This window comes from Rhinoderma darwinii, chromosome 3 (genome assembly GCF_050947455.1).
Source record: "Rhinoderma darwinii isolate aRhiDar2 chromosome 3, aRhiDar2.hap1, whole genome shotgun sequence".
NCBI classification, from domain to species: Eukaryota; Metazoa; Chordata; class Amphibia; order Anura; family Rhinodermatidae; genus Rhinoderma; species Rhinoderma darwinii.
In genome coordinates this window covers 372604558-372620014 of record NC_134689.1, presented here as the reverse complement: position 1 = coordinate 372620014, position 15457 = coordinate 372604558, and the positions used below count along the sequence as shown (strand labels likewise).

General features: G+C 41.1%; 1 protein-coding gene across 1 annotated transcript in view; it reads left to right on the top strand.

The window, feature by feature from the left end:
* GMIP (GEM interacting protein) overlaps window positions 1-13870 on the top strand; it is an 85277-nt gene extending 71407 nt beyond the window's left edge. The window contains exons 12-22 of the mRNA XM_075859510.1: window positions 1404-1594; window positions 2846-2955; window positions 3438-3539; window positions 3884-3979; window positions 4085-4245; window positions 4356-4544; window positions 5230-5367; window positions 5513-5697; window positions 11464-11725; window positions 12607-12646; window positions 12981-13870. Of these exons, the coding sequence (XP_075715625.1) occupies window positions 1404-1594; window positions 2846-2955; window positions 3438-3539; window positions 3884-3979; window positions 4085-4245; window positions 4356-4544; window positions 5230-5367; window positions 5513-5697; window positions 11464-11725; window positions 12607-12646; window positions 12981-13150 (1644 nt within the window). The 3' untranslated portion in view covers window positions 13151-13870. The remainder of the gene's footprint in view (window positions 1-1403; window positions 1595-2845; window positions 2956-3437; window positions 3540-3883; window positions 3980-4084; window positions 4246-4355; window positions 4545-5229; window positions 5368-5512; window positions 5698-11463; window positions 11726-12606; window positions 12647-12980) is intronic.
* Window positions 13871-15457: the final 1587 nt, after the last annotated feature.

Sequence of the window (15457 nt, the reverse complement as noted above, 5' to 3'; positions counted from 1 at the left end):
GGCAGCTATGGGAGCAATATACTGTATGGGGGAACCTAAGGGGGCATTATACTGTAGGCAGCACCTGCTAAGGTGGCATTATACTGTATGGGGGCACCTGATAAGGGGTATTATAGTGTATGGGGCACCTGCTAAGGGGGCATTATACTATATAGGAGTAGCTATGGGGACATTATACTGCATGGGGACATCTGTGTGGGCATTATACTGCATGGGGGCAATAATGGGAGCATTATACTGTATGTAGGCAGCTACGGGGGCATTATACTGTATGTAGGCAGCTATGGGGGCATTATACTGTATGTAGGCAGCTATGGGGGCATTATACTGTATGGTAATAGCTATGTGGGCATTATACTGTATGCGGGAGGCCATGGGGGCATTATACTGTATGTCCTTCTTGGCACTGCTTGAAAGTTGGTAGGTATGGATACACCATTCTCATAAATTTACTTATGTAGGCTTACTAAATGTTTTATAGCTTGATAAATCTGTGGGCTGAACTTTTGGTTCCATATTATTTCTTGAAGTAGCAGTTCTCAAGAACGATCTGAATTGCAGCATTGTGTTTTTTATGCAATATTTTTATTTCAATATGTGGTTGCTGGCAAACAGATGCGTCCTTCCTTATCTTTCCTCATATCTCAACATATCCTGAGACGTATAGGGAGAGATGACCAGCTTTAAAAAACCCCACATGATTTTGCGATGCTTGGTCACTAGATGTCTACGCTCTGTGTCTACGTGTGGCCATCCAGTGGTTGTGATGTGACTAGCAGCCGGTCAAGGGTTTTGGTAGCATGTCGTGTTATTGTTTTATTAAATTGGTTACATGAAAAATTGGAGTCCTTAACCAAATTCAAGCAAAGGTAAGGGTATGTGTACATGCACTAATTACGTCCGTAATTGATGGACGTATTTCGGCCGCAAGTACCGGACCGAACACAGTGCAGGGAGCCGGGCTCCTAGCATCATAGTTATGTACGATGCTAGGAGTCCCTGCCTCTCTGCAGGACAACTGTCCCGTACTGTAATCATGTTTTCAGTACGGGACAGTAGTTCCACGGAGAGGCAGGGACTCCTAGCATCGTACATAAGTATGATGCTAGGAGCCCGGCTCCCTGCACTGTGTTCGGTCCGGTACTTGCGGCTGAAATACGTCCGTCAATTACGGACGTAATTAGTGTGTGTGCACATACCCTAAGGGTGGACACATCTGTATGTTCCTTCAATGGTCTGCTGATACCATTTCTTTTCATTATGCACTTCGTTTTAAAGCTTTTCCTGTCTAGAAAAGTTTATCCCTCATTTTCCTTCCGTCTTTAGGGGAGAGCCTTTTTTCTGTTGTGAAAACCTGATATTGAACAGAACCTATGACAGTCATTTTGTCTGTTTCTTGGCAGGTGACACAGAACCTTATGCGTTTGAAACGTTCACAGTGTGAATTAGTGCCTGCTGGTTACGGTAACTTGCACAGCCTGTGTGAACCATATGAAGTTGGAGACCGATATCTTCAATTCATCTTGACTCTACCACGAAAGTGTATAGAGCCTGAAAAATTCACTTTCCAAGAGCACATCCCTGCAGGCCAAAGGTGACATCACCATGCTATGAAGAATATTCCTGTATACTTTATATCTACTTGTGGGGGGAATTAGTAGTTTTTATCCATCTGAAATATGCAGATTTATTGGAAAATTATTTGTTTGCTCTACATTTTATGAAAATTACTATTATATGTCAACTTGATTGTTTAAATACTTCAATAACTACAGCAACAGTGACATCTACAGGCTGAATTGAGGTACAGCCAATCTAAAAAATATAGAACATGCAACCTGTCCCTTTAAAATGGAGCATTGACAAGCTGCCCATACCCACCATACAGCAAAATGAAATATTCTACCAATTTTCCATTAGCCTCTGTATCCCTATGGGGCTGTCTGGTTTACAAAAAAGAATTTCGAATATCCTATTTGGAAAACTGAGTTAATAAAGTGATTCCCAATTCAGGATCCCCATCTATTAGTCATAGTGGTGAACAGCTACATAAAGCGCCTCTTGCTCTGGAGGAGACAGCATTACACAGACAAGCCATTGATTTAAATGAGAACTATGCAATGCTTAATTTCCCCTGGGGTGGTGCTGTAGGAGAATTGTGCACCTGCTGCTGGGCTTCAGATCACAGTGGATCACTGGGTTTTTCAGCAGCAGGACACCCTGTGATCAACGTATCTTCTGGGATTCTTCTAACAAAGCGGACAACCCCTTTAACATGGAAAAAACTGGTTAAACTAATGAGCTGTTTGGCCACTGCAATTTTTTTTGGTTTCTGGTATAATCCAAGGGAGAACATTATATTGCACCGTTCACAGTGCATACTCTCGAGCCGAAAGACCAAAGAGGATCAATTTTTTTTGATATTGCATTGAAAATAGATTCCTAACATGAAATTAGAAAGTCTTGAATTATAATCATAGGAAATATATTTTTTTTATGCAGGAATAAGCAGCTGTCAGATACCTTTGGTGCCGCTTCTCCTTGGAAAACAGTAGAATAGAATGGGTTGAAATATATCCTGTCCAATTGTTAAATCCAGCCACGTATACTGGTTTCCATATTCATGAGATTGTTAGTGGGATCTACCCACAGAAATTTCATGTCTACTGCCAGGTTAAGAGGAAATAATCCCTGGTAGCTGGGTTCTCATTGGACACGCAAATCATAGACACAGAAATGTTATTAGATAATTGGCATACCGGTTATTATTACTTCACCCTACATAATGACTGCTTGATTTTTATCTACAGCCTAATTATATATTAATCCTATTATAACTTTGCAGGTTGTCACCTAGCGGCAAACGAAAAAATGCAGTGCAACTAGTCCGAGTGTCATCTTCCTTATCTGACCTCAATATCAAAATTGATGAGACGGGAACAAGGATATTACCAGGTGTTGTGTTGAATTGATTATGTACCTATCCATGCTGAACCCACATACACCCATGGGATATACCTATACAGAATAATACACATACAGGTTATACTTTCACAATATGATATAATGATATCATACGTACACAATCAACCATACAGCATCAGAGGTATAACTTGGAGCACCTGGGTCCCACTGCAAAATCTGTAACAGGGCCACCCACCTACCATGTGCCAATAATAATAATAATACTGGTTTCTTCTTTGTGTGGAAGAGATGGGCCTTTGGGGTGTGACTGCTATCCCTGCATTCTTTATAGCTACATCCCTGTACATCATTATCTGAGATGTGATTGCAGATGGGATCTCACATGGAATGAACAGAATAGAGGCCTCCTTCATTGATGTATATTAAGCCACAAAAGCTCAAAATACAAAAAATATCTTGCACTTCCCCTTGTTGTTTCCTTAACTTGCATTTTTTTCCCTTTTCTTTTTAAGGAGAACGAGGCTCTTGGGGTAACAAGATTCTGCCCAGCGACTCTGAGAGTGTAGGAGGTACCAGTGATCCCAGATATCTAGAATCTCTCTTGGACAATTCAGGTAAGGAAAGTCTGGAGTCACCAGTTGTGGATATCAAGACAGAGTCTGTACTGTTCTGTCGTTGCGGATAGTGTACCCCCTTAGTAATATGGGCTGTGCTTGCCTTCCTTAAGAGAAGGATATATAAGTAATAATCGCTTTGCCTCCTTGTAATGCTGGGATGTTGGGTTCGATCCTGAATTGGAAGGGATAGGCCTTCATCATTTTTTAGTTCTCTCCACATGACAGTACCTGGTTGGAGATATTAATTGACACACTGTTAACCTTAAAGGTGTCACCAAGCTGATCTTGACTCCTTTAACTATATGAGTTACAACTTTTCTATTATTCCTACCTCCATTTAGTTCACTTAGTAAAGAAAGTGGTCAAGGCTTCTTCTACGGGGACCATGTCTTCTGAAGACCTTGATGAGAGAGATTCCTTCCATGCAGAGGATGTTGGTGAGTAATTTTCCATTTAGAAACCTTTACACTCGAGGTTTATCCTTTAACATTTGTGCATAAAGCCCTTTTGCTACCTACCTCACTGTTCACATGACTTTGTAGATTCTACAGATGCCTCTTCGGAGAACGGCTTGCATCCACACAGCTTGGACAAGCTGGTCATGTCACCAGCTTCCCAAAGCCACCGACTTCGACGTACAAGAGTTCCAAGCAAATGCAGAGAGTGTGAAGGCTTCATGGTCTCTGGAGTTGAGTGTGAGGAGGTGAGAGGTTAAAATTGTGAATATATAGTACAAGTTCTCCTACCATACATGTATAGGAGCTATACATCTCTACTATTTTCTGACTTAATCCTGTTTTTTTTTTACTGCAGTGCTACTTGACTTGTCATAAGAAATGTCTAGAGGGCTTATTGATCAAATGTGGTCATCAGAAACTACCACCCAAAATAGCTCTGTTTGGTGTTGATTTTTGTCAATTCCCAAGATACTTTCCTGAGGAGGTGCCCTTTATCATCGCCAAATGTACATCTGAGATTGAGTTACGGGCACTGGGAAAACAGGTAAATTTATCATGCCACACTAAACTTGGTCATGGTTAGTCATTACCTTCTCTTTTCACATATTTATTCATTTTAATTTGGTTCTTCAAGATTCGAGGGAACCTGTCGCTAGATTTTTGGCCACCAGACCCCCACCATATCATTATACTGCCGGGGAAAAATAGTTTTCTAAACATGCCCCTGTCAAAAGTAATCATTTTAGCATTATGTATAAAAATAACTTATAACATAATGCTGTATGTAAATTACCTAAAAAGGGTCATGTGGCCAGTCCCGGTCTCCTGAGGAGTCATGCAGTCCTGGGTTGAATGACGTCCCACAGACCAGGATACGTCATTACAACCCAGCTCCATAATCACTTATCCCGGCCCTGTGGGACGTCAATCAAGCCAAGCCTACATGACTCCTTAGTAGACTGGTACCGCCCACATGACTATTCTCAGATAATTTACATGCAGCGCATGCTGCATCATAAAGTCTTTCTATTCATGATGCTAAAACAGACACTTTTGACAGGTTAAGAAACCTATTCCCCATCAGTGTAACAACATGTTGGTGGTTAAGTGACTGAAAAATCTAGTGACAAGTTCCCTTTAACCGATGTCTCTTGCTGCAAAACGCACAAAATCTAATTGTGAGTGTAAGCCACCTATTAATAATTGTTTTCTTATTGTATATGTTCCAGGGCCTGTACCGTATAAGTGGGGCCAAAGCTCGGGTGGAAAAACTTCTGCAGGCATTTGAGAATGGCAGAGAACTTGTGGATCTGTCAGGACATTCACCTCATGACATCACCAGTGCCCTCAAGCACTTCCTGAAAGAGGTACAATGCCCTGTCATTTTGCATAGATGGTATTTGCGCACTATACTGTATAGATATTTTTGAACATCACAATTCATAGCCAGGAACAATAGTAGACATAAACATTTGAACAGTGAAGCTTCATCTCTTTTTTTTTTTTTTCCAGCTCCCGGACTCTGTGGTCTCCCATCACCTGTATGAGACGTTTATGGCCTTTTCAAGAGACTTCCCTGACGACAAGAGGGAGCCAAAAATTCGACAAGAGGCCATTCAGCAGATGAAGGATATTCTTTGTCAGCTTCCAGCTACTAACTACAACACACTGCGCCACTTGACTGCTCATCTGTACCGGTGAGTTTTGTCCGTTGCTATAGGTGTGGGGCTGTCATCTATATAAACAACAATGTCACCTGGAGCTCAAGACAAACCAGCAGTCTGGCTGTGTAGTCGAGAGCAACCCCTATAATAGCAGTCTGGCTTGTCGACTGGAGCTCCACCTATAATATCTATTTTGCTGTGGAAGTCTTTTGCGCCCCCTATAACAGCAGTCTGGCAGTGCAGTCTGGGGCACCCCCTATAACAGCAGTCTGGCTGTGAAGTCTGGAGCGCCCCCTATAACAGTAGTTTGGCTGTGTAGTATGAAGCCCACTATAACAGCTGTCTGGATGTGTAGTATGGAGCCCCCTATAACAGTAGTCTGGCTGTGTAGTATGGAGCCCCCTATAACAGTAGTCTGGATGTGTAGTCTGGACCTCCCCCTATAACAGCAGTCTGGCTGTGTAGTATGGAGCCCCCCTATAACAGCAGTCTGGCTGTGTAGTCTCGAGCCCCTCTCTAAAAGTAGTCTGGATGTAGTAGTCTGGACCTCCCCCTATAACAGCAGTCTGGCTGTGTAGTCTCGAGCCCCTCTATAAAAGTAGTCTGGATGTGTAGTCTGGACCTCCCCCTATAACAGCAGTCTGGATGTGTAGTCTGGAGCCCCTCTATAAAAGTAGTCTGGATGTGTAGTCTGGACCTCCCCCTATAACATCAGTCTGGCTGTGTAGTATTGGGCCCCTCTATAACAGCTGTCAGGCTGTGTAGTATTGAGCCCCTCTATAACAGTAGTCTGACTGTGTAGTCTGGAGCACCCTATGACAGCAGTTTAGCTGTGTAGTATGAAGCCCCCTATAACAGCAGTCTGACTATGTAGTCTGGATCTCCCCTATAAGAGCATGTAAGTTGGATAACCCTCATGTTCCATCCCCCTTTACAGTATCCTTGTGTTCCTCTTTAACCCTTTCATGCCGACAATCTGTAGATTCACGTCCTATTCACATATACCCACGTGCAGCGAGGATGTGAATCTGCAGACCTCTGCTTCTGCCGGCATACCGCTGGGGAGAGCGCTCTGACGCCGGCAGTGTCAGTGTCCCCGGCTCCCCAGCAACCTGTTCTCTGATAGCCGAACCGATTGGTTCGGCTACAGAGAATATGATCACCGTTATTAACTGCTTCCTGCCCGCCCACAGTAAATTCACGTTCGCGCTTGCTGGGCTCTGTGCAGCGCCGAAGTGAATTCAGAGTGGGTGTTAAAAGCGCGATCTGGGTGTCAGAGTAGCGGTGACACCCGGATCGCACTGTCAACCCCTGTCTCTGGCCCCGGAGACATGATCGGGACCTGCTACAACAAACTTTCCCTGGGACCGATTGCGGGTGCTGCCGTCGGTTGCATGGCAAAAACCGGAGGCCATACGACGGCCTCCCGGTCTTTCATGCACGGAAGCCTATGAGGACCAGCCTCCGGCTGGTCCTTATAGGCTTCCTGTCAGTGTGACTGTCAACGTCACACTGACAGTCTATAACACATTACGCTACCTAGGTAGTGTAATGTATTATAGCAGCCAACAGTGCTGCAGGTCTTCAAGTAAAAAATAAATAAAAAAAAAGTAATAAAAATGTTTTATAAAAGTGTAAAAACAAGTTATAAGTTACAAAAACAAAAAATGCTTTTTCCCTACGTTTTTTATTCTAGGAAAAAAATTAAAATGTTAAAAAAGTACACATATTTGTTATCACCGCATTCGTAACAACCAAAACTATAAAACTATAATATCATTTTTCCAACACAGTGAACACTGCAAAAATCAACCCTGCCACAATATAGAATAAGAAGTGATCAAAAAGTCGCATATACCCCAAAATAATACCAATAAAAACTACAAACCATCCCGCAAAAAACAAGCCCTTACACCGCTTTTTTGACTGAAAAATAAAAAAGTTATGGCTCTCATAATATGGTGACACAAAAAATAAATAATTTTATAGAAAAGTGATTTTATTGCGAAAACGTCACAAAACATTAAAAAAAACTATATACATATGGTATCGCCGTAATCGTATCGACATGCAGAATAAAGTAAAATGTCAATTATAGCGCACGGTGAACACTGTAAAAAAAAAAAAAAAGGACAAAAAACATTGTCAAAATGTATGTTTTTTTGTGACGTTCCTTGCCAAAAAATCTAATAAAAAGTGATCAAAAAATCACATGTACCCTAAAATTGTACCAATGAAAACCACAGATTGTAACGTAACAAATAAAACCTCGCACAGCTCCGTTGGAGAAAAAAATGTAAAAGTTCTAGCGCTCAGAATATAGCAACAGAAATTGTGCAGAGCGTTCCAAAAGCGGATAAGATTGGGCACCAATTATCAGTGCGACCCCGGCCACATATCTATGAAATATTATTTATTTACCGCATTATTATACCCTCTTATTATATACCCTGATGTACTCTGCACAGCTTACATATGACCCTTTCCCTTCTGAGCTCTGCCGTGGGTCCAAACAGCAGTTTATTACCACATATGAAGTATTGCCGTAATCGGGAGACATAGCTTTACAAGCTTTTTATTCTTTATTCATTGTAAAAATTTAATTTTTTTTAATTTTTTCTGAAAAAAAATAGATTTTCATTTTCATAGACAAACTATAATAAATATAGCAAAAGACCTGTGGGGTCAAAATGCTAACTATACCCCTAGATAAATTCCTTGAGGTGTGTAGTTTTCAAAACCACTTTTGGGGGTGTTTCCACTGTTTTGGCACCTTTTCAAACCTGAGATGGTGCCTAAAATATATTCTAATAAAAATAAGGCCCCAAAATCCTTTAGGTGCTCTTTTGCTTCTGAGTCCGGTGCTTCAGTCCATTATCACACTAGGGCCACATGTGGGATATTTCTAAAAACTGCAGAATCCGGGCAATAAATATTGAGTTGCGTTTCTCTGGTAAAACCTTCTGTGTTACAGAAAAAAATGTATTACAAATGAATTTCAGGAAAAACAAATGAAATTTGTAAATTTCACTTTGCTTTAATTCCTGTGAAACTCCTAAAGGGTTAAGAAACTTTCTGAATGCTGTTTTGAATACTTTGAGGGGTGCAGTTTTTAAAATGGGGTGATTTATGGGGTCTATCTGGTCCTTGAAAAAATAACCTTTTGAAATTTTCTTGAAAATGTGAGAAATTGCTGCTAAAGTTCTAAGCCTTGTAACGTCCTAGAAAAAGAAAATAATGTTAAAAAAACGATGCATATGGGGGATGTTAATTAGCAACAATTTTGTGTGGTATTACTATCTGTTTTACAAGTAGAAACATTTAAAATTAGAAAATTATAATTTTTGCAAATTTTCTTTACATTTTGGTGTTTTTCACAAATAAGCAATGAATTTATTGACCAAATTTTTCCAAAAACATAAAGTACAATATGTCAGGGGAAAACAATCTCAGAATCGCTTGGCTAGGCAAAAGCATTCCACAGTTATTACCACATAAAATGACACGTCAGATTTTTAAAAAAATGGGGCTGGTCCTCAAGGGCCATAATGACCTTGTTCCTGAAAGGGTTACATTTGTTGTTGGTGTTTAATGTGTACCCATTGCTGCCCTCACATTTATTGTACGCCTGTTCGCGGCGGCTCCATCAAGCCCTGCCAGTCACAGAAACTTTAAGCCTTCTACTGACCATCTTTCAGGACTAGTCCAGTGTCAGCACAGGCCCTCGCAGGGCTTGCTGCTGATGTTGGGGGAATGTGATGGAGTGGATCGTTGCACTATGGCACTGCTGCGTAGGGAAGGACCTATAGCAAGGGTTTATAAGAAAGAGCAAGAAGGAAGTGAAGGAGAGTGGATGTAATGGTGTGTAGTGCCACAAAGACTTCAGGAGTCATTGTATAATCAAGAGTGGAATGTAAGAGTGCCAGTCCAGAGTTTGAGTGTTCAGTGTACAGTGAGTCTGGCTGCCCTAAGGCCTACTGAGGGGCCTCTGAGTTAAGCATAGTATTATGCGACATGCACGCCGCACACCTATAGCCGAGGGTAGCTGGGATTCTGTGAAAGATGGTGACGTAGCGTCTACGAGGACCCGCGAAGGTGCAGTGCAATACCCCTACAAAGTGACTGGTGCAACCACGTGAATTGCGTATAGGTGGGTCAGGCTGTGGCTCAGAGTAGCCTCTGAGAGACCTATATCTGCACGTAGGTCGGGCTGTGAGTCAACAGTCACTTTGGCACAACCTGGCCTTTTGGCACTGAACCAAATATAAAGTTAGTAGTTTAACTGCAACTGTATTGTCTATGTTGTTCTGGGAATGCTCTCTAAGGCCTCATGCACACGGCCGTGCCCATAATCACTGCCCGTGATTGTGGGCGCGGCCGGCCGCAGACAGCCACCTGCATTTTTCGGCCTGTGCTCCCATACAAAGTATGGGAGCACGGTCCGCAAAAAGCTAAAAATGGGATATGTCCTTTGCGGCGGCTTTCTACGGCCCGGACACCTTCCTGTAAATAAACGGGAAGGTGTCTGTGGACAATAGAAGTGAATGGGTCCGTAATTGCGGACCGTAATTACGGTTCGCGAATACGGACGATTTTTACGGTTGTGTGCATGGGGCCTTACAAGCAGTTGACTGTGTAGGATGGAGTGTGCCCTACAGCAGCAGTCTGGCTTTGTATTCTGGAGTTCCCCCCATATCAGCAGTCTAGAACTGTATATTGGTCTGACTGTGTAGTCTGTTTTCCAGCTGTTCAATTACATTTGAAAAGGAACATATAGTTTAAAAATATCTAACATACTTACCGGTCTGATTCCGCTCTAGTCCCCTGGTGCAGCTCTCCATTGGGCTCTGCCATTTTTGATGACATCACATCACATCATTTCCAACTGATGATGGTGGCTGTGACTTTTAGTCTATAGAATTGCATGAGGGGGGGACGACGACACTTGAGTGGAATCAGACAAGTATATAAGAAAGTGGTTTAATTATACATTATTTTGGGTCACTTAAACCCCATACCTTTTATGAATATCACTCCCATCACTATAGATTTCTATTCAGGACAATGCATTCCTCTATGCTCATTGCCTGCCTTTCTCGGTAATGCACCCTGAATGAGCGTGGATGTGACAACTTCTGAGCAAACTTCTGACCCAGAAAAGTGGTTGTCAGTGATCAAGCCTATGTCTATCTTGTAGTTAAAGGAGCTGTCTAATATCGAAAATAGATTTTTAAATATATTACTAGAGAATTATGAGTTAATGGGGAATGGAATCCATGTTCTAGACCATCATCTATTAACAATCACTTGTTCTGGAGGTCCTGGTATGTCCATGCATTACATGAACAGTCCATTGATTTCAATGGGAACTGTGTAATGCTTCATTTCTAATGTGGTGGCGCTGTAGAAGAATTAATCACTTGCCATGTTTTCCATAAGATTACAGCTGATTGCTGTGGGTCATCCTGTGATCTGCTCGTTGTCAGGGGACCTTTGTAGCTAAAAAGCAATATCCAAAGTTGGACAACCCCTTTAAGCTTTAGGTTGAATATATTTACCAGCAATAAAAGTCTATGGCCTAGGAACAAAAATATAGATGTGAACAAGTTCTGACAATTGCCTTCTCTAACTGGAGTTGTTCCAAGATTTTGGTAAGAAAAACTGCAGTAGTCTGGTTTGGCGTAATTTTGTACAATACAATACAAAAAAATGATCAATTGTTCCCAAATTTAAGATATTTTTTCCCCATAATTTTGTTGTGTACAGTAAAGATCAGTCCTTTCTTTTCATATTCCTCAGAGTTTCTGTACGGTTTGAGGACAACAAGATGAATCCTAATAACTTGGGAATTATCTTTGGACCCACACTGATTCGTCCAGCCCCTGATCAGGACAAACCTATGACCTGCTTGTTAGATTCAGGAAACCAGGCACAAGCTGTAGAATTTCTCATTACGAACTATGAAAAGATATTTGGGATGGATGAGCTCCCTGCAGGAGGGCGTCATGAAGTGGCCGAGGACACATCTGAGGCCGAAATGGATGAGTCAATGATATCTGAGGTAAGAAATACAGTACATTGAAACCCCACTAGAAGGCCATTTCTTGTAGAATGCCACCCCCCATTTAGGCCAGATTTTTCTGTGGTAGATTTTCTTTTCCCTTTTGTCCTATGTATATTGGCCACTCCCTAGAGAGGACCACCCTTCTAGAAGACCATATTTTACTACAATTTTGGGTGGACGTCTTACTGTACATCTTGAACCTGGTTAATCACTAATATATAGTGAAAGTAGAGATTTACTAGCGTCGATATTTATGAGAAAGCAGCCAACTCATTTAGTGTGGTTGCCTGGCGCTCAATTCATCAGCCATACCAGCTCCCTTCTCGGTCTCTGAATCAGCCGTGACGGAGGGGGGCTGGCTTAGCTGATGAATTCCCTTTCATCCGCATCATCGACACACAGAGCAAGGGGGGGGGGGGGACTCCTTCCACCTCAGAACCTGTGTCCGCGTGTCACCAAAAGAAGGGCCGCTCCGAACTTCCTGGTCCACGCGACGTGGACTTAAAACCTGCGATGCGTGCAGGTTTGGAAAAGAAAGTATATTACAAAATGTATTCATTTCAGAAAAGAAAAATAATAAACAGTTTTTATCTCATAGACAGGAAATTCATAAAATGGATGCCTCCAGTCGATTATCGGCACAAAGTTTCTTAAACTAATCCTAAAAGATCATTAGTTATTAAAAGGAGATGTCCAATTTGTCTCCCCCACCTTACACCTTGCCTCTAGTGGTAGGACATGGATGGTGCATGCTACATTGCACTTGGTACCGGCACTTTGTTGCTGCCAAAATCAATTTGTGTAACCGTTTCTCTTATGTGCTATTCCTAGAGACACAGATGATATGAAATAATGTATTAATGTGCTCTGTTCCATAGGATCCTGCAGAGGGTGCTGAATACTGTGCTGATACATCAGGTAATAATGCATACGGCCTGAATCAAACTTTATAGGTCATCGAAAACCTTTATTACTTTTAGGACAGTACAAAAACGTATTCATTGTATAATGAAAAGTTATACAACTATCTGATATACTTTGTCTTGTAACTCCTTATGCACCACTTACAAGATCTCTGCTTGCTGCCAGTGAACGACAACAATCTTGTTTACATCCAAACCTGCACTGATTTGTTCCAATTATTAAACACTTTTCAGCCTCTGGATGTAAACCAGAATTACAAAGTCATTTTCTCCGTCTTTATGCTCCCTACGGCACCATTGATAGATCAGCCCATTGTCTTTTATTCTAGATTTTGATGCAAAAGATGGTGAACGAGTATATCTGGGAGAAGAGGAAGACGATGAGAACCTTTCTGAAAGTCTAACATATTCCAGGGGCCATTTCAGCCGTATGCCAGTGAAAGCTACTCGTAGTGAACCGATCAAGGGATCAGATAGTGATGCTGGAACTGAAGAGTAAAGATGAGGGAGCTCCTCATATAGGAAGAAGGAAACAGTACATGGAGTTATGAGAAAACAATGACAAGAAAAAAGTGTGAAAAACTTTAAGAACCTTGAAGTCCATGGTGAAAGTAAGCGTTGTTCTTCATGCAAGGAACCATCTGGTGTCCATCCTAAGTAGTTCCAGACTTATTCTCTTGAGACTTATTGTTTTCATGTGAAATCAATACTGAACCTCACACCCAGTATGGCAACTACCAAAGCTAACTCTGAGAGATATGGTTCTAGTAGAAGACCCACCTTAAAAGATCTTTGGAAGATCAAAGACTAGGAAGGTATCAGAAGCTATATGACATCGATGATAACATCCATGATTGATATTGATATGGAACATTGATAAAGAAATGAATGGAAACGTAATATATTCTTAAAGAGATGGATGACAAGTCACAACAGTAGGTCTTAATGTCTTCTGAATTTAAAAGGACAGGCCTAATTTGGAGCTTTCAAATGATCATGTTTGGCCTCTTGACATGCTTGGTTCACAGAATATGGTTGGCATGCACTGAACCAGATCTTCTGATAAAAATATCTGAATTCCCTTTTCGAAATAGTGAAATTCAACTAGTGTGAAATTGTGCTTATTTTATTTCGCTAAAGATGTGAAGAGTTTTGAAGAATTGTAAATTGTCCAGGGAAAACTTCATAATGCAAAGTAAAGCATAAAGCAAAGCAACTTTTCAGCAACTGTTTGCCTTTTGGTTATTGTGGGTGGGGGAGGGGGGGGGTCATTTTTATAAAACAAATTATTTAAAAGGATGATAAAGACAGAAACCTGCCAAAAATGGGATCTACCTGGCTGTTTTTTTCACATCTTGGCTGAGAATCGGATGGACATTTCTATTCATTATATGCACGATCAGTGAAGATCAACCATAAGCGATATGGGAAAAAAGACCTTACTGGACAGATTCTTTCTTCTTAGATAATGCATGTGTCACTGTCCCTCCGATCTAACCCTAAATACAGTATGTTGATAGCTGGAAAGATCACAAAGTTTTCCTCTGTAAAAAAAAATTTTTTATGATCATTGCAAATTTATTTGCCGCACATGGATTTTCTCATATCGTAACTCTCAGACAAAATTAAAGCAGTCCTCCAGTTCGGTGTTAAGAGCTGAATATTTAGATTCAGCCCTGATATTTTGTTCATTTTCAAATCACAGTTATATCTGCTGTCAGGGTTATAGGGTTCTTAAAGTAATACTCCCCTGCATGGGACAAAGGGTGAAGCGGTAGTCAACACCTCCCCCTACTGTGCTGACGCCAAATATTAGATGCCAGTAGTATAGTGAATGGAGTGGGTGGGTAAGCTTGTTATTAGGGGAATGAGCAATCTGTACAAGCCGCACTGGAGATCTGCTGCGGTCCTGGGGGAACCTAAATGGGTGATTATGTAATGCATAGTCATGGTGAATCCGCTAGAGTAGGAGCATCTCTTTCCCGCTGCTCTCCACTACGCTATGTCTCTATACAATTGATCAGACTAAACGGTTTGTCCGAAGCAGGTGTTTTTCTAACTACTGTATGTCTTTTTGTTCATTAGGATTTTAATCCAAAAATACCAATCCGATTGGAAAAAACATCTGTTTACAAAAACACCTAGAAAAACTTTCCTGTCATCGAATATTTTTCTCGTTCATTTATTTCTGCAAGGAAATTAGCTTTTACTGTCCCTTATTTTATATTTTTCTGATTTGTACAAAGCTGATTACATATACAGTGTTATCTATAAATACATTTATGAATATAACATTGTGAAATTATTTATGGCAGCTTCTGGGACATTGATTTTGTAATTTAAAGGGGTTTTTCACCTATTGACAGGAAGGGTGCTAAACGCACAGTATGATTCATACACTGGGACCCCCACTGAGTATCCCGTTCCTCTCGCATGACCAGAAATGGCTTAGTGATGTTCTTGGCTGTTTTCGTTAGTCTTATAGATTTTGAATGGAGTGGTGTCCACTGCAATCATTCATTTACTGTGTATATTTTGTGGGAAAACCCCTGAAATTGGGGGCTTGTAACTCTGTATCACAACCACCGGCCCTCCAAGCCCTATAAATATATAATCATATTATTATGTACTGCCTTACTTTCTTCTGGCAATAAAACAAAAGAGAAGGATATAAGTTCCAGGATTCAGGGCCGATTCTAGCTTTTCTGAGACGAAAATTTAAATGGCGCCACCCAGTTTTTGATTGACATACCCCTAGCTATTCTACATCATTAGCAGCCTCACAAAGAAAAAAAAAAATCATACC